The sequence below is a fragment of the Mustela nivalis genome (genome assembly GCF_964662115.1).
Source record: "Mustela nivalis genome assembly, chromosome: 5".
Taxonomy (NCBI): domain Eukaryota; kingdom Metazoa; phylum Chordata; class Mammalia; order Carnivora; family Mustelidae; genus Mustela; species Mustela nivalis.
In genome coordinates, this window is record NC_139024.1 from 91,183,012 (window position 1) to 91,205,532 (window position 22,521).

The window sequence follows — 22,521 nt, forward strand, 5'->3', positions numbered from 1 at the left end:
AAGGCTGAAAGGTCTAATCTCAGAGGAGTCCTTAAGAGAAAGGACAGAGTATTAAAAATGCCCAGATGGGGGCACCTGGGTGGCTCAGTGGTTTAAGCCTCTGCCTTTGGCTCAGGTCATGATCTCAGGGTCCTGGGATCGAGCCCCACATCGGGCTCTCTGCTCAGCGGGGAGCCTGCTTCCCCCCTCTCTCTGCTTGCTGCTCTGCCTACTTCTGATTTCTCGCTCTGTCAAATAAAATAAATAAAATATTAAAAAAAAAATGCCCAGATGGGGCAGTTAGAGAAGCTAATATGGCCATCTCTTAGGATCACTTGCTTCCAAGTACGGCAGGTGCAGGGGAATTGTTGTGATAGGTGGCAATAGACACCGGAAGCATCTATTGTTAAGATCCAGGGTCTGCTCCCCGGGCGGCAGAGAACAATTGGAGAAACAGGGAGATCCACTTAATAGATGTTTGCCAAGCATCTCTGGAGCTGGGCATCGTCACTTCGGACTGATTGACAATAGAAGGTCCTGGGGGATCCTGAGCCCTTTGCTCAGCCATTGGCTTAGGGAACACCTTTGTCTAGAGCCTGGCTGCTCGTTGCCTTGGGAAATGGGACCATTACTGCTCCCTCCTCTCCAGCTGGGGAGCCTAGTGCTTCCTTCCTTACTCTGTGGGTCCAGGGGGCACCAGGAAGCCGGTCAAGGAGATGATGTCGCCGCTAAGCAGGCGGGTGGATACGCATGTGTCCCCCGCACAGGGGTCTGGGGCCCTGTCATGTGAAGAGGACCCAGGGGACTCCGTGTAGTGGGCCCGGCTCTGCTCTGGTCCAGCTCTTCCGGCCCCTCCAGCTCCACCTATGGACTCACATGGGGGGGAACTTGGCAGCCTCTCGCCAGACTGTCTCTGCACCCCACATTCCTGGTGGCGTCCCAGCTCTGCGTGACCTCGGGTTCTAATATTCTTGGGTTCATTCAGACTACCCAGCTGGCTCCGCTCCGGGCTTCCTGGCCTTGTTAAAACCAAAATGCCGTCTTTTACAACCCGGCTCTTTCCATCAAGTTCATCAAGCAGCCGCTCTTTTACAAGCGAGATGGCCCCTTTGGTGAGCTCTTCCTGGAGGGGGTGGCGGCTGTGGGCAGGGAGCCTAGGCTCCAGCCGGGTCTGGTCTGGGCTCTATTCTTTAATGACAGTTAAAAAACAAAACAAAACAAAACAAAACAAAACAAACAAAATGAAGTTCGAAGGTGAGTGACCCTCCAAGAGGAAAGATTAAATGGGTTGATTTGGGAACTGTTCAACCCTGGAGGCATGGCTAAGAAACGTAATCTATTTTGAATTTTTCTTCATGAGCCAAAGTTGGTTATGGTGTGGGAATAACTTTTTCATTTTGTCCCTCCCTTTCTCTGTGCTATAAAAATATTCATGGCAAGGAGTATACAGGTTGTGTAAACGTCCCTTCAAAAAAGCATATAAAGGGATTATGTGTAGTCAACTTGTGTCTTCCTCCAAATGGGGATGTTCACAGGGACACATAGAGATATCCTTCACACACTGGATGTGAAAAAATAGCCAATTTAGAATTTGGCAGAGCAGCCAGGCCTGAGCAAGTAGAAAAGCTTGGCTTGGGGCTTAACAAACAATCCCATAAAACCCACACTTGCTTTTATTGAATGGTGATGCATGAAGGACCGAGGGTGGCCAACTTGAACAAGGACAAGAGCCAACATTCACAGTATTGTCCATAAAGGGTGGCAGCAAAGTTTCTTTTTTGCTGAAATTCAATCTATTCCTAGAAAAAAAAAATGCTTCTTGTACTAGTTGGCTCGGCTTCACTCTGGTGCGTCTTTCTGCTGTGATATCATTTCAGTGCCTTCAAGGTTCAAGATGCAATGTCTTTTGCAGCCTCACCCCTTCCAGGTCAGCCTCCACAAGGCTGGCTGCCAGAGTAATCTTTATAAAAATGCAAATCAAATCTATCACTCTCCTACTGAAAATCCTTCAGTGGCTCCCCATTGCTAAAGTTCGAATTCCTTAGCTTAGTGGACAAGCTCTTCAGCCATCTGTCCGTGCTACCCATGTCACTCAGAGTCTCCCATCTCTGCACACCCTACACTCCAGCTATTTCAAACCAACAGGCCATAATCTCCAAGCCTCATACATTTGCACATATCATTTCCTCCATCGGGACTGCCTGGGGACGTGAGTTGGGATCCATGAGAGCAAATGCTGCACAGGGCAGGGGGGCACAGAAGGCTGATGTGGGGCAGGGGGAATGCAAGTTGTACTTCCAACTAGGGTATTTGGAAAAGGCCTCTTGAGAAGGGGACTGAGCAAAGCCAGAAGGAGATGAGGGAGTGGGTCATGCAGATACCCAAAGAAGGAGCATTCCAGGCAGAGGGAACAGTAAGTGCAAAGGCCCTGAGGCGGGAATGTGCCTAGTACCTTCAAGGAATAGTTGGAGCAGAGTGGATGAGGAAGGTGTGGAGCAGCTAGGAGCCTGGCTGAGGACAGTCGGGATCTTTTTTTTTTTTTTTTTTTTAAGATTTATTTATTTATTTTGGGGAGAGAGAGAGAGAGAGAGAGAACATGAGCAGATGAGCAGGAGGGGCAGAGGGAGAGGGAGAGGGAAGAATCTCAAGCAGACTCCTGCTGACTGCAGAGCCCAACATGGGGCTCAATCCCATTTCAACTCAAGGAGTTGAAACCAAGAGTCAGACACTTAACTGACTGAGCCACCAAGACACCCCCATGGGGCTCTTGAACTGAAACAATTCCCACCTTTCTCCTGTGGCCAGTGGCACTAGTGAGAATGCATTACCCTGAGAAGCCAGAAGCTTGGCTGGGAAGTGCTTTGGAGGGTTGAATCACTTTGCTTATGGAAGCAGAATGGGTCTAAAAGTAGGTGCAAGTGTCAGGCTCTGGACTTGATTTTCTTCCAACCTATGTGCACCCAGTCTCCACAAAGCCATTTTAGAATTGTTCACACTGGTGCTTGAGAAAGGATACACCTTCGAAATGCTGCAGTCTTGTTTATGTCCCAGACTGAATAAGTGATCCTGGTCCTCAGTGGACCCTCAGTGGGGGGTTTAACCCATGTCTGACCTATACTATTCCCAGTGGCAATTTATTTTATTTTATTATTTTTTTTTTAAGATTTTTTTTTATTTATTTGACAGAGAGAGATCACAAGTAGATGGAGAGGCAGGCAGAGAGAGAGAGAGGGAAGCAGGAGAGAGAGCCCTATGCGGGACTCGATCCCAGGACCCTGAGATCATGACCTGAGCCGAAAGCAGCAGCTTAACCCACTGAGCCACCCAGGCGCCCCCGGCAATTTATTTTATTTTATCAGTCCTTCCCCATTCTTCCTTTACAAACAGTCCGAGATGTCATATATGGATCTTCTCTCAAGCCTTTGGGTAAAATTGTGAATTAAGGTGTCACAGTCTCCACCTCCCCTCCCTGGTTCCCACTCCGTTTTTTATTGTGGCAAAATAATTAACATTTACCATTTTCACCATTCTGGGGCATGAAGTACCTTTATGGTGTCGGTTAAGTCATTCCCACTGTCCATCTCCAGAATGTCCTCATCCTCCCCAGTCGAAAAAAGGCTGCCTGGTTAAACCCTGACAGCCCCCACTTCCCTCCTCGGCCCCTGGCAGCCACCATTCTCCTCTCTGCCTCTGTGATTATGACTACCCAGGGACCTCGCACAAGGGGAATCATACAAGATTCTGTGGATGGGCTTCTGCGGCCGGCTCATTTTACTTAGTGTAAGGAATGTCTTCGAGGTTCATCCATTCAGCAGGTGTCAAAATTTCCTTCCTTTTTAAGGCTGAATAATAATCATATACAACATATACGTATATATGTCTGTACGTACACACACCCCCTGCATTTCGTTTTCCTGTGCATTCATTTATGGACCTTTGAGAGAATAACGATGCTGAGATTATGGGCATGTAGATACCTGCTTTCACTGCTTTTTTCCCTCTTCCTTGAAGGTACTTTTTGGAACAGGAACACCTCTTGGCTTCCTGATTCAGTCTCTGTGGCTGCCTTTCTCCCTTCCAACCTACTTTGCTTTATTAACTTGACTAAGGATGAGCACTCCTCTTTAGCTCAGCCCTCAGCCACTAGGGAATTAGAGGCTGAGTAAGTCACACAGAAGTAAAAGGGGATGACTTTTCTCATATCACTCTCCAGGAAGCTACTAACACTGCAGGAAATAGAGACCATGTCCCTGGGCCTGGGTCTTCTGACCCTTAGAGGCTGGGGATGATAAGGGACTAGGCAGGGTTCTTGCTCGGAGAGTCAGTGCCACATCCTGGCTGGGGCCACTGGACATCTCTTGGGAAGACCTCGTGTGTTGGCTGTAATAGAACCTAGGTGAAGGCAAGGCCATGGTTTCGGGGCTCCTTGGGCCAGCGCATTTCATTCCGTGGCTATAGGTGGCACCTGTTAGTATTACTTTGGGTCGCTGGCTTAAATAGCGCTTGACTTTGAACGAAAAAGATGCAAATTGCAAAACAAATTGTACATTTTAAAAGTTCGCTTCTAAAAGAGAGGAGGCACAGATAAGAGGGAGAATGGAATCAATAGGAATGAGCACTCCTGTGGGAGTCCGCCAGATACAGGTGAAGATGAGGGTCTCGTTAGCCGTGGGCTTTGTCCAACCTGTCCAAATTCTGTGAGCTTCGGTTTCTCTATGATAGGCAAATGGACAGAGCTTCATTGTTGGGATTAAATGAGAAAACCGATGAATAACCCTATCTGCATATTAGGATTACAATCACCTGGGATACTTTTTTTTTTTTTAAGATTTATTTATTTGTTTGAAAGAGGGGAGCAAGAGAGCATGTGCAGAGGGGAGAGGCAGAGGGAGAAGAGTCACAAAAGAGTGTGCTGAGGGGTACCTGAGTGGCTCAGTGGGTTAAGCCTCTGCCTTCAGCTCAGGTCCTGGGAGCAAGCCCCACATCTAGCTCTCTGCTCAGCAGGGAGCCTGCTTCCCCCTCCCACCCCCCCTCTACCGCCTGCCTCTCTGCCTACTTGTGATCTCTTGTCTGTCAAATAAATAAATAAAATCTTTTAAAAAAAGGGGGGGGTGACCTTGCCTAAAATAATGGATTAATTGATATTTAAAAAAAAAAAAAAAAAAAAAGGTGTGCTGAGTGTGAAGCCCATCACAGGACTCGATCTCATGGCCCTGAGATGAGGACCTGAGCTGAAACCAAGAATTGGACGTTGGACACTCAGCCAACTGTGCCACCCAGGTGCCCCTCACCTGGGATGCTTTTAAAACATAGGCTGCCTGGGTGCCCTCCCTAGAGATCCCAATTTAATTGGTTGGGAGCATCAGTGATTTTTACAAAGCTCCCCAGGTAACCTTAATATGCAGCCATGCTGGCCAATCACTGGCCTTGGGTGTAGGAGACTCTCTGCGAATGTCGGCCCTCCTTCTCAGCTCTCCTAAGGCTCTCCGAACATACCGGAGCCTTAGTTTCCCAGCACAGGAAAATGGGATTCAGAGCAGAGTCTGCGCTGGTTTTCTACAACCATGGAAAGAGATACTAGCTTTGCACGCGGCCTGATGCTAGGAAACAGTCGATAAATGCTGGCTTTTCTGGCAAACGTGGTGAGAATGACAGTGTCCTCTGCACTGTGGCAAGCCCTCCCCACCACCCCCAGAGCAGCTGACCATCCTCTCGCCTGCCTGCCGGGGCTGTCCAGCTTCAGCTCCCCTGCTGAGCCATGTTCCTGGGAGATGCCTGGTGAGAACTTGGGATCAGACTGAGTCAGAGGTATTTGCAGACTTGACTCACCAGGTCTTAAACCCAGAAGACTGCCCTGTGGGTCTTATGACGTTCCTGGAAAATAAAAGAAGTGAATATTATTGGGTTGAGTTCATCAGACACTCACCCTCCCTTTTGTGTGTCGGGCTTTCTGAAAGGAGCAAGCAGCAAGCCAGCCAAGTCTAAGCCATCAAAGGAAAGCGCCCGGCTGCAGGCCTGAGAGACGCTGTTTCTTCTGCCGACAGGTTCAGCCTCTTCCCACAGACTTCTGCTCCTCTGGCTCCCCAGGGCTGCCCCGTTTCTCCTCCCTCTAGGCTCCTGGGAAAGTGTTCCCAAGGGCTGCCTCTGGTGAGGTGTGTCAGAACTGAGCTATGCTGGAGGGCTGGGTGTGGGCTGGGAAGGGCCATCTGGACTCCAGAGAACAAGAAAGTGGAAGTTCTCCTTCTGGAGTGAGAATTTCTGCAAACTTACACTTAAGCAACAGCAGGTAGGGCATCCATTTCTCGGATGCCTCCTTTATCCCTGAAGATCTTAAATCCTAACATTTCCACATTCCGGCTGTCTCTAGAAACTGCCTCTCCGCATCTCTAGAACTGCTACTTTAGCAATAACGACTGTCATTTTGTAATTTCTCACCCACAGCTAAGAACTCCTAACTGGTGGTCCCGCTCCTACTTTGTCTACTCCCTGCCCAACACAGCCGGGTGAACTTTGCAAAATACAAAACTAATTATATCACACACACACACCCTTATGCTTAAAACTTTCCCAAACCTTGCCATTGCTCTTAGGATAAGGGCAAAACTCCTTAACAAGTTCAACAAGACCCTGTGTGTCAGGATTTGGTGAGGTTGTGAGGATAGAAAACCCAGTTTAAAAGGGTTTAAACAGATAAGATTTTATTTTCTCACAAAAAGTCTGCAGTGGAACCAGCTAGGATTGGCATAACAATTCCCCAAAGTTATCAAGGACTCAGTGCTCTGCTCTGTCATCCTTAGCAGATGGTTTCCACGTAATGGTCCAAGAGGGCTGCTTGAGCGGCAGCCATTGCAACCAAATCCCAGGCAGAGAAAGGAAGAATCGCACACAGTACCTTTACTGGCATCTTTCTGCCCAGAATTTATCTACTAGCTACAGCTAATTGGAAGACGGCTGGAAAATGTACTCTTTAAGTGGTCATGGGCCTAAAAGGTAGGAAGAGAAAAACGGATGTTGGGCAACCCTGGGAGTATATATCATACACTACATTTCCTGACCCCTACTCTCTTCTTGAGCATCATCTGATCTCCTGCTTCCTTTCCCTAGCTATTTCCATTCCTGTCAACACTGGCTTTCTCTAGAAGTCCCCTGTATTTGCAACACTCCCTCCTGCCACAGGCCCTTGCTCAGAATTCAGCTTTCTCCCCTATTCTGATTTGACTCTAGAACTCTGCTCAAGCAGCATTTCCTCAGGGAATCTTCCTTGATTAGGTCAACCCTCCCATTTAGATGCTTATCGCATGCATGTCGATGGTATCCTCGTTGATGCTTATCGCATGCATGTCGATGGTATCCTCCTTGCAATTACACATTTATTTTATGCAGTCATTTGATTATTTTCTGCCCCCACAATGAGGTCAGAGTTTAGGTCTAGCTTTGCACAGGAAAGAGCATTCTGCGGGGCATACTGTAGGTACTCAATAAATATTTCTTGAATGAATTAATGAATAGATTTAGCTCTTATCTCATACAAAGTAAGAGAGGCTGAGACTCAGCAAGAGATTTTCCTAGGTGAGTGGTGGTGGGTGGCCAGGAGGCCTGGGAAGAGTCAGTAGAGCCTGGGGACAGTCCTAATTGACTGAGGACTTCCCCTGAGGGGAAGTCAGGGAGAAGAGCAGGGTTTAGGAAAATGATCTAAAGGGTTTATTTGCAAATGAATGGCAGGTTCTTACAGGCAGCCCCAGGCTTCATCTCTCCCCCAGGGGCATCCCCAGAGCAAGGGTAGCCCCAGGCTGGTGGGTGTACCCGGTCGTGACAGGGAATGCCAAATGAGTGTCAAACATTTAAAAAAGGGTCAGCCTTTCAAGGTGGCTATTTGCCAGCCAAGAAGTGACTCAGTCTGATTCAGCAATAAGATTGAAAAGAAAGTGGTCAGAGGACCTTGACCCTGTAGCCTGGGTAGGAAGCCATCACTTTCTGCTAAAGGTCAGTGACCAGTGAGAGGGAAAGCATACCCATGCGCGCTCACTGCCAACATCTCTGCAAACGCAGAAAACAATAATCCCCTCACATGCCTAGCATCTTTGTGTACTTCCTCCCAGTCCTTATTTTACACGTTTTTCTATAAGCAGTTGAACTCCTTCACAAAACATGATTTGGCAATTTCCTTTCTCACTAAACTAAGCACGTGTTTTTAAATGGCTTTCCGGAGAGGATGTACTGATCTACTCTACTACGAACAATGTGCTAGAATGCCTCTCTCCTGACAATCCTTGCAAACTTTACCAGTTAAACATTGCAGTTTATTATTCCTAATTCCTAATTATTTCAGTTCATTATTATTATTTTAATTTGTGGTTCTTTCATGTCTAGAGAGAATGAATGCTTCTCAAATGCTTCTTAGTTATATATATTTTTGATAATATATATTTAAATATATTTATTTTTCAATCTATATTTTTCAATCCATGTATTTTAGTTCATAATTCATTCTTTTAATTTGCAATTCTTTCATTTCTAGAGAGAATGAAAACTTCTCAAGTGCTTATTAGTTGTACAAAACTGACGTTTTTCAAAACTGACTTTTGCACCGTTTTTTCTAGGATGGTAAATAGGAACTAGAAATTTTCCAAATGCTTATGATTTATACATATTTTTTCAAAACTGACTTTGGTAAAGTTATTTCTAGGATGGTAAATAGAACCTTTCCCACCTCTAGAAGTAGCATCTGTCCCAAATGGTTGTGTGTGTGAGGAAGATGGGGGTAGCGATGGGGAGAGGAAGGAGTGCTGTGGCAGAAAGTTTCGACTCCGAGTTTGGGTGACCCTGGCTCCCACACCAGTCTCCAGCACGCCTTTGGAAGGATGAGGCTCCAAGCTTTCTCAGCAAACCAACACTCACTAAATAAATGGCGGATGTTTGCAGTGCAGCTTTTTTGGATTGCTGCCCCAATCTGATCCACTGGAGGGGTTTTGATATCTGGGAGGCAAACTGGGAGCCAATGGAGCAGGGGAGGGACTGTGTCTGGTGGGGCTATGTGTCCAGAGCCCAGTAGGTCACCTGGCATGTGGTCATTCCTCAGTACAGGTATGTTCTGTGGCTGAATGATGGGAAGACTGAATGAATAGTTGCTAGGAGAAAGGAGACCCTGTCCTTCTGTGTTCTCAGTTCTGTTCCGTACTAGGTCAGGAAACAGCAAGTCCCTGTCTCGCACAGACCTCCATCTCCATACATTTGGAAGTTAATCCAAATAGTAGCAAATATTCCTTCTGACTCTGAAGTTCTATGAAAACGCCTAAGCTGTTTTGCTTTTCTTTTTTTAAAGTGCCCTCATCTATGAAACCAGATGAAAATGTTGACCTCCCATGGGGTTGCCAGATAAAATATAGGACACTCAGTTACATCTGAATATCAGATAAACAAGGGATAATTTTTTAGTGTAAGTATGTCTCAAACTGTGCATGACTCTGAAAATAAAGGAAGCACTGAATGATAGACAACGTCCAGCTGGGTCAGTGTATTGCACCTGGGCTTGTGTTTCTGGACTGATGATGATTACTTGGCATTCATTCAACAAGTATTTATTGAGCATCTAGTAGATGCCAGACACCGTTTAGGCCCTGGTGACACAGCAGAGAATAAAATAAAGCAGTGTCTTTGTTTTCACATGACTTACATCCTTATAGACAAAAAAGTACATAAAATATCAGGTGGTCCTAAAGCTCAGAAGACTAATAAAGCAGGATAAAGATCAGAGACCCTGTGGGGTGGGGGGGAGGAGGGAATCAAGCAGTCTGATGACCTTGACCTTCTCCACCTGAGAGCCTCTGACCTCCATCAAGAGTTGTGTTTGTAACAATAGGACCCTGATGTGATTTTTATAGCAATTAGTGAAGCTGCATGAAAATGATGTCATTGATTCAAAAGCACCTGTCCAAATCAGGGATAAAACGGTCAGCTTCAGGGATGGAAGAGACCTATAAATCATTTGGTGCAGATTTTAGCTGAGCTGGGGCTGGGGCTGCAACCAAGTTCCCTGACAGCTGGGGAAAAGTTCAGGAAGGTCAGGTACTTATTAAAAAGATGCTTCTGTTTTCAATTTCTATGTGGCGGTCAGGGTGAATTGAGTCCTGACAACTTGATGTGTTTTTGAAGTTTTAGCTGGAACAGCAGGGAGGGATTTTCCTTTTTAAGAAGTCTTCAAGCTGGGGTACCTGGGTGGCTCAGCTGGTTAAGCGTCTGCCTATCGAGCCCATCGTGGGGAGGCTGCTTTTCCCTCTCCTCCCTGTTCATGCTCTCTCTCTCAAATAAATAAATAAAATCTAAAAAAAAAAAAAAAAAAAAAGTCTTTATGCTCCCTGGAGGTTCAAGGCTGGGCTGAGGACCGTGAGACTCATTGCTGGAGAGGCTACCTGTTTTACTCTCCTACCATTAGCACCCCCACTGTTGCTATCTTCATGATCATATCATGCTTGCAGGTGGTTCCCCTACCCCTGGTCACTCAAGTTGCTATGGTCATGAATCCTACGTTTTATTGCTAAGCTGTGTATTTGGTCTACACCTTTGCTAGGCAAGGTGTGGTTCCCAGGCCAACAGCAGCCCATCATCTGGGAGCTGGCTATAAGTGCAGAGTCTCTGGTCCCACTCCTGACCTGCTGAGTCACAGCCTGTCCTTTAAGAGTGTCCCATGGAATGGCATGAATGTTAAAGTTTAGGAAAGACTGTGCTAGAACATTCTGTGTGCTTGTGTCCATTGCGCTTCATACACTAGACTTGTATTTGATTTAACATACAGGCTTCTTATCTGCTATGAGATTTGGATGTGTGGGGCTCAGTCATGTCTTCCTCAACATCAGTTTGTAGAGTTCTTACCATTTTCAGCTCATGGGAATTATGCGCTCAGATGTGTCCTCAGATTCTCGGTTTTCAAAGGAAGATCCTCATGGAAACCGGAAGAAATGAAGTTTTGGTAGAGGAGGGGCAGTTCCTTGAAGACCAATAGCAGAAGGTGACCAGGAAATTTCTACCAGAGAAGTTTTTAGGCATTCTGGTGGTTTCTCTGCAAATTGTGTTCTCTGGAGGAACAAGAGCCTCTAGGCCTGTCAGAGGGGATTCCCGACTACACAAACTGGCCCGCTGGAAATCTGAGGCCTCTAGGGCCCTATGAGAACGCCGTGGGGGACCAGAGTCAGGATGCAGGAGGGAACAAGCTCTCTTCTGGTGATCAGGGCTTCTCTGAGCCCCAGCCAGGCACAGGTGAAGGGACAGCTAGCCCGTGAGAGTGCACGTGTTCACCTTCCAGGGGTATAGGTTTACTCGTGGGCTTTCATCATAGGGCCCTTCCCAAGATAACAAGCTGAGGGAATCGAGCAAGTTCTGCCTCTGAAAGGCTTGGAAGTCCTGAAGGGCAGGGCGTAAAGGTGGGCCCTCAAACAGACAACACAGAAAGCCAAGAGAGACACACTCCAGCTAGAACTGGGGGCGAGGCCTCAGAGACTTTGTCCCAGTAAAACTCAGAACTGCTTCCAGGGTGAGCACAGACCATCTCCCCAAAGGCAGCAAACAAGGTGGCTGAGACAGCTGAGTTAAGGGCTTTTGCACTGATGTGGATCCTTTGATGTGAACTTGGTAAACCTCCTTACCAGACCCAGTCACAAAGAGCTGCCACCCACTTTTTACCTGGAGGCTCAAGGGATTAGGGGCAGACTAGCAAAGGTAGGCTTGTCAAGAGCCTCCAGGGCCTTGAGTGAATCCCACTGTGAACCCAGATCAATGCTTCAAATTGAAGATTTTTGAAAGTGGGCTGATCAGCCTTGGAAGGGTCTGGGGGGTGGGGAGGGGTGGGGAGTGTCGCTGGATCCAGCATGTACAACTTATATAGATGGGAAAGTGAAATCAAGTCCCTAAGTGGGGAGGGGAGGATGGCATTTTCTGTGACGATTAGTGCTACTGTCATCTGGCTCCTGGCCCAAGATTCTTTCAACTGCCCCCTGAGAGCCTGGCTTTGGTGGGACGGGGAAGGAGGCCATCTGTTTAACACACTTCTGCTTCTGAGAACAGTGGGGAAGGGCCCTCCTTTCCATCTTCACCCACTGTCCTTGGCAGGACAGTGTCAGTAGAGGCTGCAACTCTGTCCCCATGCCCTCACTGTCTTCACGGGAGGGCCACCTCCCTAGACTGCGGGGGACAGCCTGCCCCACCTGGATGCTTTGTTGAACTCCATTATCTTCCTACCTCAGCATTCCTACGCTCAGCCCCACACCCTTCCCACTTGGTTCTTGGGACATTTACTGCTCCTACAACCCACTCTTCGTTACTACTCTGGGGTAGGACATGAATGTCCACTGTCTCAGTTCCTAGAGGGCCTTGCATGGAGCTGGGCATACAGCTGGCACTCCGTGCGTGCCCTAGTGACTCTTTCTCCTTTCTTCCTCGACAGATTCCGAGCCCAGTACCTTGGATTCCCAGTCTTCCACCACCCTGTTCCTGTCCTCCGAGGAGCCGGGCCCTTCCACGGCTGCACTGCCCTCTCCCTCTTCCTCCTGTGAGCCCCAGGCCTTCTCCCCGGGGGCCTCGGTCCTGCCCCCGCTGCTGCCGCCGCCCCCCACCGCCGCTGCTGCCCCCGTGCCCACCGTCCCTGGTGCCCCTGGACGCGCAGGCCTCTACTCTGTCGTCGTCTCCTCCCCCGACGGAGCCCCGCGCCTTGGCGACTGGCTGCCCGGCGGCCCCGTGGCCACCCCTCCCGGCGTCTGTGGGGATGAGCGGGAGCGGCCCGCACCCACCCAGCATCCTGGAGCAGCAGGCAGGGAGGAGGGCGCCGAGGCCCCCGGAGCCTCCCCACCGCTCTGCGCCCGGCCTGCCGCGCCCACCAGTCTGGAAGCCAGCGTCGGGGACATCCTGGTGGAGCTGCGGACCATGAACGGCCACCTGGACATCATAGCGAGGGCCCTCACCAAACTCGCCTCGTCCCTGGGGCCTCCGCCACAGCCCCTGCCCGAGGCCCGGGATGCCAACTGACGCAGAAGCTGACACCGGGTTGGGCACTTTCAAGGGATCCCTAGTGTGCTGGAGCGTCCCCGCCTGTCACCTGTCACCCACAGGGGTCCAGCAAAACCAGCAGAAGAGAGCTTTTCTCTGCTCGGCCTGCCGGAGTGGACCTTCCCTGGCCGCTCAGTCTGAAATGACCGCGATTCTCACACTGTCCGGCCAGGTCCTTTCTCGGTGGTCACCACTGCCCCCACTCCCCGGGGCTCTCCTGGACCTTCAGATGTCCTCCTTGTTTTGGAAAAGGCCTTGAGCTCTGGGGAGGAGAAGTGCCCTCAGAAGCTAGCTGGTAGAACTTTGGGCGAGGAGACGCTCAGGAGAACCATCCCTTCACATCCCGCTGTTGTCACTCCTGAGAAGCCTGGCAAGAAGGCAAGCCCGCTCCAGCTTTTCTCTCTGACTTGTTCATGGTCTATCTGATCTTTGGTGATGTTTACTTATTTCTTTAAAAAAATTTTTTTCGCATAATTAAATTTATTTTGTCTCATTATAACCCTATTACAGGAAGTTTAGAAAATAGAGACGTGAAAAAATATGATGTATTTGGAGAAGGAGGTATTTAAGTCTTTCTTATGAATAAGAAAATATCTGTGTAATAAACAAAACTTTTATGTGTACTTTCTGGATGTTGGCCTCGCTCCGCTCCCTTTTTTTCCTTTGCATGGGCCCCTGTTCCTGGCTACTTGTCCCGACCTTCCTGGACTCCTTTGGATCTTATTTCAACACTTCTCATGCTTGTGAAGAATAAGCTTCTAAAGTTCTCATGATTCTTTTCTAAAACTCCCCTAAATTTGTAAATCTACCCCTTTCCTCTGGATTGGAGCAGAAGCTGAGTCTCAGAGTGCCTGGACAATATGGAGGAAGCCAGCACCCTTGGCCTCTAGTTTTTAGGTGCCAGGGACACTGCCCTTCCACACTGTGACAACCAAAAACATCTCCAGGCTCTGCCAATGTCCCCTGACTGAGACCTAGATGGAATTTCAGAAATCTGGAATAATCTCTACCCTCCAGGATCTGACTTCCCATAAGAAGCCAGGGCTCTTCTCACTCTCTTATTTGAGTTAGAATTAATTTGTCAGAAGCAGATACACTGCTCTTTTCCTGGAAACAAACCAAGAGTCAGAAGCCACACTGCACAGAGTAAAAGGCCGTCCGTCTCTGGGCATTTGCAGGACATGCAGGTGATGGGCTGAGGCCAGTGGCTGCCTGGGCTCTGTAGTCCTTGGCATACCCGGCACATGTCTGACTTCAGCATGCACGACCCACCTGGAGAACTTGTGAAGGTGCCCATTCTGCTTTAGTGGTTCTGGGGTGGGGCCTGACACTGCATTTCTAACGAGCTCCAGGAGGGTGTTGATACTACCGGTACAAGACACGTCTTGAGTACTAAGGGAGTAGTAAGGGCTTTTTCTACTTTGGGATTCCTGCTGGTTTGGGTTGCTTATCTTTGCATCCTCCCGTGGCCTAGATGCCCCCAAGCTCTTACCAAAACTTTCACTGCTGTTCTGGAGGAGTTCTTGTTTTATTTTTTTTATATTTAAAGATTTTTAAATTTTTTAATCGAGAGAGAGAGTGAAAGAGAGAGAGAGCAGGGGGAGGGGCAAAGGGAGAGGGAGAAGTGGACTCCCCACTGAGTAGGGGAGTTGGACTAGATCCAGGGACCTGGGATCATGACCTGAGCTGAAGGTAGACACCTAACTGACTGAGCCAGGGTGTGGGCTGCCTTCAGCTCAGGTTATGATCCTGGGGTACTGGGATCGAGCCCCGTGTCAGGCTGTCTTGCTCAGTCGGAGCCTGCTTTTCTGTGTGTGTGTGTGTGTGTGTGTGTGTGTGTGTGAAATAAATAAAAGCTTCAGACATTTTAAAATAAAAGCCAGGGTGTATTAGGTCTAGCCACCCACTTCTAAAGAAGCTCTACTGGAGTTCAGACCAATTCAACATTTATTGGGTGTCTACAATGTTGGTGCCTGGGGGACACAAAGATGAATAGAGTAAGGGCCCTGCCCTCCAGGGGCTCCCAGCCTGGAGTCCCACACAGGGAGGGATCAGCAGTTCCCTCCAGTAAACAACTTGAGGAGGAGATGGGAGAAGCAGCAGAGAGTGGTGAGAATGGCAGTCATTGAGGTCAGGCTTCTGGCTTTGACTTTGGGAGGATTATCCTGCCTCAGTGTCTTAATCTGTGTCAGATGGGGATGATGGCATCTGCTCCGTCATGGCCCAACAGAAGCAGACTTGGATGTTCTCGGGGCTTTGCATTCCAGAAAGTGCCGTCCAGATGCCCTTAGATGGCGAGTGAGTATCATTACCTCCTCTCTCCTGGGTCCTGTGGCTGGAGGTACCCTGGAGAGGGGGAGTCACACACTCACATCCGAGCTGCCCCTCCACCTCTGACTGACTAGGAGCTCCCCTTTCTTTTTTTTTTTTTTCGTTTTTCAGGAAAAGAATCCATGGCCCAAAGTGACCATCCTTTGTTCTGCTCTTTAGCTGAAGAAACGGCTAAGCTGGCATTAACCCAGATTAAAAACAACAAAAAACGAAATCTTTCGAGAACAAAGAGGCACTGACATATAAATCCTAAATTCAGATACAGGGAATGTATCTGACTAAATTCAGGGACTAAATGCAGATACAGGACTGACTCCTTTGCTCAGAGCCCCGTATGCGCACATGAGATTGAGGTTGGGGAAATCAGAAAGAGCAGCTGCTGTAACACTCGTTCCATCTAGGGAGAGCAGAGGAAAGTCTGAGCGCCTGTCCTGGGTGCATGGGGTCTCAGAAAATGGGCCTCATCTAAAGTTTTTGCAGATGGGGCTGAAGGGGGATAGGAGGGGCGGGATTTGCAGAAAGAACAGCCAAGGCAATGGAATTGCGTTCAGACAAAATAACAGTCTGAAGGGGCTGGGCAGAGAAAAAGAAATCTCATCTTATAGATTGTAGGTTGGAATTTCCTCCTGAATGACACCAAACTGTTCTGATACCTCTTCTCCTGAGGCTTAGGTGTCCTTAGGGTTGGTACAACATAAGATGGGGACATGGCAGTTCAAGGTGGCAAGCTGAAAATTGGTCTAAGACTTACAGTAGCAATAGAAGGCTTAAGCCAGTGACGGATGTAACAGTCATTACTGTAGCTTGTCTTTGTGAGGTAATGAGGGGCCTGTTTTTGAGGGCATTCTAGCAGAGACCAGATGAGGAGCTGCTGATGCTGAAACAAACGGGGTTCTACAGTGGGTAGAGCAGTAATTTAATGACCCTCTCACTCTAGCATTGACATAAGCCTTGGCTCCTCTCTCTCTCAAGCCCAAACCCAATCCAATGTCCAGTCACATGGATTCTACCTTCTAAAGAGTTCAATCATCCAACCACTTCTCACTGCTACCACCTGGCCAAAGCCACAGTCCTCTCCCACCTGGGTTACCACAATAGCCTCCTAACTGGCCTGTCGCTCCCTCCCTATTCTCTCAGAGAAGCCAAAGTGGTCTTTTTTCTTCTTCTTCTTTTTTAATGTTTAATGTGATTCATTAGTTGCTGATAACACCCAGTGCTCATCAGATCACATGCCCTCCTTAAGCCCCATCACCCAGTTACCCCATTCCACACCCACCTCCCCTTCTGCAACCCTGTTTGTTTCCCAAAGTCAAAAGTTTCATATGGTTTGTCTCCCTCTCTGATTTCTTCTCCTTCAGTTTTCTTTCCCTTCCCCTATTGTCCTCTGCACCATTTCTTATGTTCCACCTATGAGTGAAACCCTATGTTAATTGTCCTTCTCTGACTGACTTATTTCACTTGGCATAGTACCCTCCAGTTCTATCCCTGTTAATGTAAATAGTAGATATTCATCCTTTCTGATGGCTGAGTAATATCCATTGTATATATGGACCACATCTTCTTTATCCATTTATCTGTTGATGGACATCTCCACTCTTTCCACAGTTTGGCTATGGTGGACATTGCTTCTGTGAACATTGGGGTATAGGTGCCCCTTCTTTTGACTACATCTGTATCTTTGGGGTAAAGCAGAGTGGTCTTTTAAAAACATTTCTAATCAGGTCACTCCTCTGCACAGACTCTCCAGTGGCTTTCATCTCACTCAGAGTAAGAGCCAAAGTTTTACATAATTTGGTCTCCTATTATCTGCCCAATCTCATCCCTTATCACTGTCCTCTATTCTAATCCCACCAGCCTTTGCTGCTTCTCCCATGCATTGGGCATCTTCTACCTCAGGGCCTTTGCACTGGCTATTTATTCAGTCTGGACCACTCTTCTCCCAGATAGGTAACATGGCTTGCTCCCTCATATCTTCAGGTCTTTGCTCAAACCCCTTTTGAAAAGTTGTAACCCCCTCCCTAACCTTAACCCTCCATACCCCAGATATATTTTTTATTCTCCTTTCTTGTTGTCTTCTTGTTGTTGTTGTATGTGTGTGTGTGTGTGTGTGTGTGTGGTTGTTTTGTTTGTTTGCTTGTTTTCTGACTTGCAAAAAACCACCACCCCACACACTATATGCTTACTTTATTTTTTGTCATTGGAATGTCAGCTCCATGAGGAAAGGACTTTTTGCCTGCTCTGTTTCCTCAGCATACTGCCTTTGAAAAAAATAAAAGTGTTTTGTAAAAGGGACACATCAATTGTAACAGTTCAGACCATACTGAGGAGAACAAAGAAGAATACAAAAGCCACCCCAAAATCCACCCCCAAGAGATAACTACTGTCAGTATTTTGGCAACTACTATTTGAAACATCTGTGTCTATACAAAATGCATACGTATGTGTGTACTTGTACTTAACTGTGATTACCCTAGTCCTGCTATTCTGCTGCCTGGTTTTGTTTTTTGTATTTTTTTAACTTGACAATGGATGAAAATTTTTCCCTTAAAAAAATACATGTTATCTATGAAGCCACACTTACTTAGCCAGTCCTGTGTTTTGGTTTCTAATTTTTCACAGTTGTGAGCGGTACTGTCTTGACCATATCTGGGGCAGACCTGTTTTTGCTCTCCTGTGTGTTAAGGTAATTTCCTGGAGGTGTGATTTCTGGGTCAAAGGGCATACATTCCTACTTCTTGTTTTATGCTGCCGCTGCCATCATGGCTTCATCGAGGTTCAAAAAGGGGAAGTGAATGAATGAGAGGAGGAATTCAGTGGTCTTGGGGTGGTTCCATTCAAGAACCTGGAGAAAGGAGGAAATGAAAACGGGACTGCCTTCTGAAAGTTGAAATCGGAGCACAGTGGGCTAGAACAGAGTTGTGCAAAGCCATCTGGGAGGGAGGAATCTTGACCGTCCCTCAGATGGTGTATAAGTCTGGGTCTGATCAGGAAACAGAAGCCATCTAAGTTTTGCCCACCGAGGGGCTCTTTTGGGGATTGGAAACAAGGGTGTTGGAAGGGTCTGGAGGAGCATGGAGGGCAGGTTCAGGTGGCCCAAGATGAGTAAGTGCAGGAAAGCACCACCAGCCCTGGGCTGGGGCAGCCAAGGGAGTGCAGGACCCCAGTGATCCCAAAGTTGGGACAAAAGAGCTGAGCTGCCTCAGCAGGAGATTGGGAGTGACACCGCCAGGCCTTAGGCCCTGCCACTGTCACTGTCCCCTGTGAATATCACTAGTGCTGTCACCAGGACCTGAGACCCCCACCAGAGAGCAGCAGGAGGAAGGGAGGGAGTTGCTTCTCCCCTCCCCCTACCTTCTGGCTCTCAGCCAGTGCCTCCCTCTCCTAGAAACTAGCTGGAAGCTCCCGTTGGAGGGAGTCTGGGAAATGCAGACTGTAGACCCTTTGCCCCGATGACACAGGACAGAGCACAACTGACACCAGATAGGCCAAAGACAGTGCTAGCAGCAATGTGAGTCAGAGCAGTGGTATAGCAAAAGAAAGCAGTTGTCGCACAGTCAGCTCCATTGGCCTTGGGAGCACAGGGAAGCAGGCCCCCTGGAGGCCCACATGGGCAGAGCCCATGCCAGCCAGAGAGGGATGGATGACCCTCAGGACCCAGCCCCAGGTGGGCTCACGCAACCTGGCTCTCTCATTGGATACTACTTCCCAGTATGGGGGTGCAATTGTGAGACTGTCCTCGAAAGATAGGACGGGTTTTGCAACCTTTGTTGGGTCTTGGATAGTAGTAGTTTAGCGATGAGCGTTGCCACTCTGGGAGACAGGAAGCAGCCCTGGGACTTGCCCTTGGACGTATTCCTTTATCTAAAGGACATAGGCACTAACACTTATTGGGCTCCTATCATGCACCAGCTCTGTGCTGGGTACTCTATCTACAAGCCAGATCTTATTCACGTCTCATAGCAACCCTGTGGGCAAGGTTGGGAGCAAGATCCTATAATACTCATTTCATTGATCAGGAAATCGTGGTACAAGGAGATTGTGTGGCTTGCCCACGGTCGCACAGCTGGTAACTGACAGAGCCAGGATCTGTCTGTCTCCGGTGTCCCGGCCCTGCCGCCACCTAGGGCTGCCTATCCCATTGATTGGACCTCTTCCTTTCAGAAGTATGTTAAAAACCCGGGGTTGCTGAATGGCCTTTGGCTGGTGAGTCTCCCCCAAAGTGACAGCTGAGTTGCTCTCCGGAAGTTATAGGTCCCTGGACAAGTGAGAAAATGCCATCACTGGAATAATAAACCGGAAAGCAAGGGGCTCTCCCTTCCCCCCACCCCACAACCCCAATGCTGTCATACATGTTGGGCTTGGGAGGAAGAGGAGATGTGGGAGGACAAGACTAGGTACAGGGAAGAGTGGATGAGGAGAGAGGCCGGAAGGGTTGTGCCAACTTGGTGTCTCTGAAGTACCTTTAAGGTCAATGTCATTAACTATATTGCATGTACAGGTGACTTAGCTTCAATTGTATTTTGTTTCCCCCGCTCCTTACCCCCTTGGGCCACCTGACTGAAGCAAACAATATGCTTGGAGGACCAGAAAATGCAAGGATTTCCACAAGCCTCTCAGGGGCCAGTATTAGCATCTCAAGTCTCAGGGGCATTTTTAAGTCTCCTATAAAGCAAGGACCCTAGCATGCAGCAGGCAGGCTGACTCTAACCTTGGCTGACCAGTACCCAGCGAGTACTGTGAGGCTGGCCAGTACCCACGCATGAGGCTGGCCAGTACCCAGCGGGCTCAAACCATTTCCACAAAGCAAATGTGCAAAGCCTCTGCTGAGAGGCCACCAGGAGCATCTCCCAAGGCTCTTGGCTCCCATCTTCCTCCAGAACGCACCCAGTGTTGTCTCTACTACCCACGTGCTCTCTGGAGGGCGCTCTGCTGGCCCGGCCGTCCCTTCTGGAGCAGACACTGTATCCTGCCCCCCACCCCCATCCCCACTACACCCAGCACCCTTCAGACCCAGAGCTGGTGCTCAGCAGATGTTGCTGGAGAGCTCCGCTGTGGGAGGGGGAGCAGTCCCCGGGGTCCAGTCCGGCAGTGTGGGGGCTCCACCTCTTGCTTCCTGAGCACTGCCCGCCCCGCCTGGATGGAGAGGAAGACCTGTCCGTCCGCCAGTCTGGTGCTGGCCCAGGAGGGAAGGTCATGACGACCTGCCTCCGCTGTAGCTTCCAGGCCTCGCCTTTGCTTGTTTTCTGGGAGCCTCGGTGTCTGCCCACAATGGCATGGCTCATTCAGCTGCCCGGATTCTTGGCGCAGCGCGCGGGCCGCATAACTCGTTTCCGTGGTGAGCATGGCAGAGGTGGTCGGCGCTCCCAGGCCTGGCCTTCCTCGTGGTCTCCCCAGGCAGGGAGTGTGCCAGGCAGCTGCTCCCCAAAGTGGGCTTTCCGATGGGGTGGGGCGGGGGGGGCGTCATCTCAAACTCGGCCGTGCTTTGAGCTGCAGTGAACAGATCTAACGGATTTTACTTGTTCCTTCCTCTTTCGTCCCACCTTGTTCCCCAAAGTGTTTGAGAGAGCTGCAGGGAATACCACATGTTGGGGAGCGCTTGGATGGCATCTGGTCTGACCCCCTTCACCTGTTGGTGTTTGGCTCGGGGCTGCCCAGCGATGAGCAGCTGGGCTGGGCTGGCAGCTACCGTCTCCTGAGTCCTGTGTCCTTCTAACCACAGCACTTCCTGGCTTCCTGAGTGACTCTTCCCAGGGGTGAGATGGGACAGCCCAGAACAGTCCACTTCCTCCAACGCCTTTGCTTTGCCCCTGAGGCTGGTTACACGCTTAACATACACGTATGCACATGCAGGATGGATCCAGAATTTTAAATGAAAAAACAATTTTTTTTTGTTTTGTTTTTTTTTGTTAACAGGGGTCAAGCTAATTGTGGCCCATGATCTGTTCTCATCGGTCTGGGAGTGAAGGGTGATTTTTACATTGTGAAAGCAGCAACAGCAGGGACAGCAGCTTAGGTGACAGAGACCGGATGTGCCCTGCAAAGCCAAAAATATTTCCCGTCTAATCCTTTGCAAACAGTTTGCTGATCCCCAGTCAGGACAATACATTGGCCTTCCCCACCAATGACAGTAAACGATCTGCCCAGGAGACTGAAGACTCCTCTTTTAGAGGCCCACCTACAAGGTCCTCTCCATAGGGTTCCAACTGTGAAATTGAGAATTTGCAGGTTTCTTCTCCCTTTACCCCGTCAGATGCTTGTGACTTCTCCGAGTGGTCTTTCTGTGGCTTGATTCCTGTCTTCCCAGGATGAACCAGGAGGCGAACCTATTGTCAGGAGACACCCAAAGGTGAATTAGGGGGTCAAGGCCTTTCCTGCTGGTCCCCAGCCTGGGTCGCTCCTGCGCGGCCCCAGGAGGACTGACTGAGGAGGCGGCCAGAGAACAGACTCCCACGAGCGACAAGGTAAAGGTCTTTTCCCTCGAAGAGAAGCACGGAGCTGCTTGTGATATGACTGACTACCTCTGTTTCCTCCTCACCAAGGCAGGCTTCTCAACTAGTTCCTGTCTATTCGGGCCGCTCATTTCTTTAGAGTTACTGAACCAGAGTAACCGCAACTCAAGCCGGAAGAGCGCGATAACCCGCTGAACTCTGCGTGGCCTTGGCCGGGCCTCTCCCTGAGCACATCGGCCCATCGGCCGCCTCTCTGCCGCGGCAGGGAAGCCAGCCAGGCTCTGGGCTCCGGCTCCTTATTGCCAGAGTCGAAAGAAAGGGGGGAGGCGGAAAGTGACAGGCAGGCAGAACCGGGAACATTCAAAACCGTCAGAGTTGTTCACGGTTGTGAAAGATTTACGGGCAGGCAGTTCGGAGTTTAAATACGAAATGACACCAGAAGCCTTTAATGTAAAGAGGAGCTTTAAGCCTGATCTGGGAGCAGAAAATAGTCTGTGAACTCCCCTCTTTGAGATCTTAGAAGTTGTGTGCTAGTGAATCCAAGCAGGGCCGCCGCCGTGGTGCACTTCACGGGCTCATAAATATAACATTATTGGACCCCAAAACCAATCCTTCTCCAACTGATTAGGCCCAGATTGGTCAACCCATAAATCAACACTGAATGAGAGCTATAAAGTTGTGAATCAATGTGTCCCAGACCTCCAAACCGGAATGAAAATGTTGGAAT

At 49.0% G+C, this 22,521-nt stretch overlaps 2 protein-coding genes across 3 annotated transcripts in view; one reads left to right on the forward strand and one right to left on the reverse strand.

The window, feature by feature from the left end:
- RUNX2 (RUNX family transcription factor 2) overlaps positions 1 to 13,637 on the forward strand; it is a 223,124-nt gene extending 209,487 nt beyond the window's left edge. For both annotated transcript variants that reach the window (XM_082733205.1, XM_082733209.1), the window contains one exon: positions 12,416 to 13,637. In XM_082733205.1, the coding sequence (XP_082589331.1) occupies positions 12,416 to 12,993 (578 nt within the window). In that variant the 3' untranslated portion in view covers positions 12,994 to 13,637. The remainder of the gene's footprint in view (positions 1 to 12,415) is intronic.
- Positions 13,638 to 21,221: 7,584 nt separating this feature from the next.
- LOC309864591 (uncharacterized protein) lies at positions 21,222 to 22,112 on the reverse strand. Its single transcript, XM_082730249.1, has 3 exons — positions 21,881 to 22,112; positions 21,521 to 21,668; positions 21,222 to 21,379 (listed from the first exon to the last, which is right to left on the reverse strand). The coding sequence occupies exons 1-3, from the start codon at positions 22,034 to 22,036 to the stop codon at positions 21,291 to 21,293; spliced, it is 393 nt and encodes a 130-aa protein (XP_082586375.1). The 5' UTR covers positions 22,037 to 22,112; the 3' UTR covers positions 21,222 to 21,290.
- Between the last annotated feature and the right edge of the window lie 409 nt (positions 22,113 to 22,521).

Excerpts from the sequence above, each read along its gene's own strand:
- LOC309864591 (XM_082730249.1), bottom strand. The coding sequence starts at position 22,036 with ATGGGCCGATGTGCTCAGGGAGAGGCCCGGCCAAGGCCACGCAGAGTT. Across the intron at positions 21,669-21,880 it reads TAGTTGAGAAGCCTGCCTTG|GTTCGCCTCCTGGTTCATCC; the intron begins GTGAGGAGGAAA and ends TCCTGACAATAG. Across the intron at positions 21,380-21,520 it reads CTATGGAGAGGACCTTGTAG|GGCACATCCGGTCTCTGTCA; the intron begins GTGGGCCTCTAA and ends TTGGCTTTGCAG.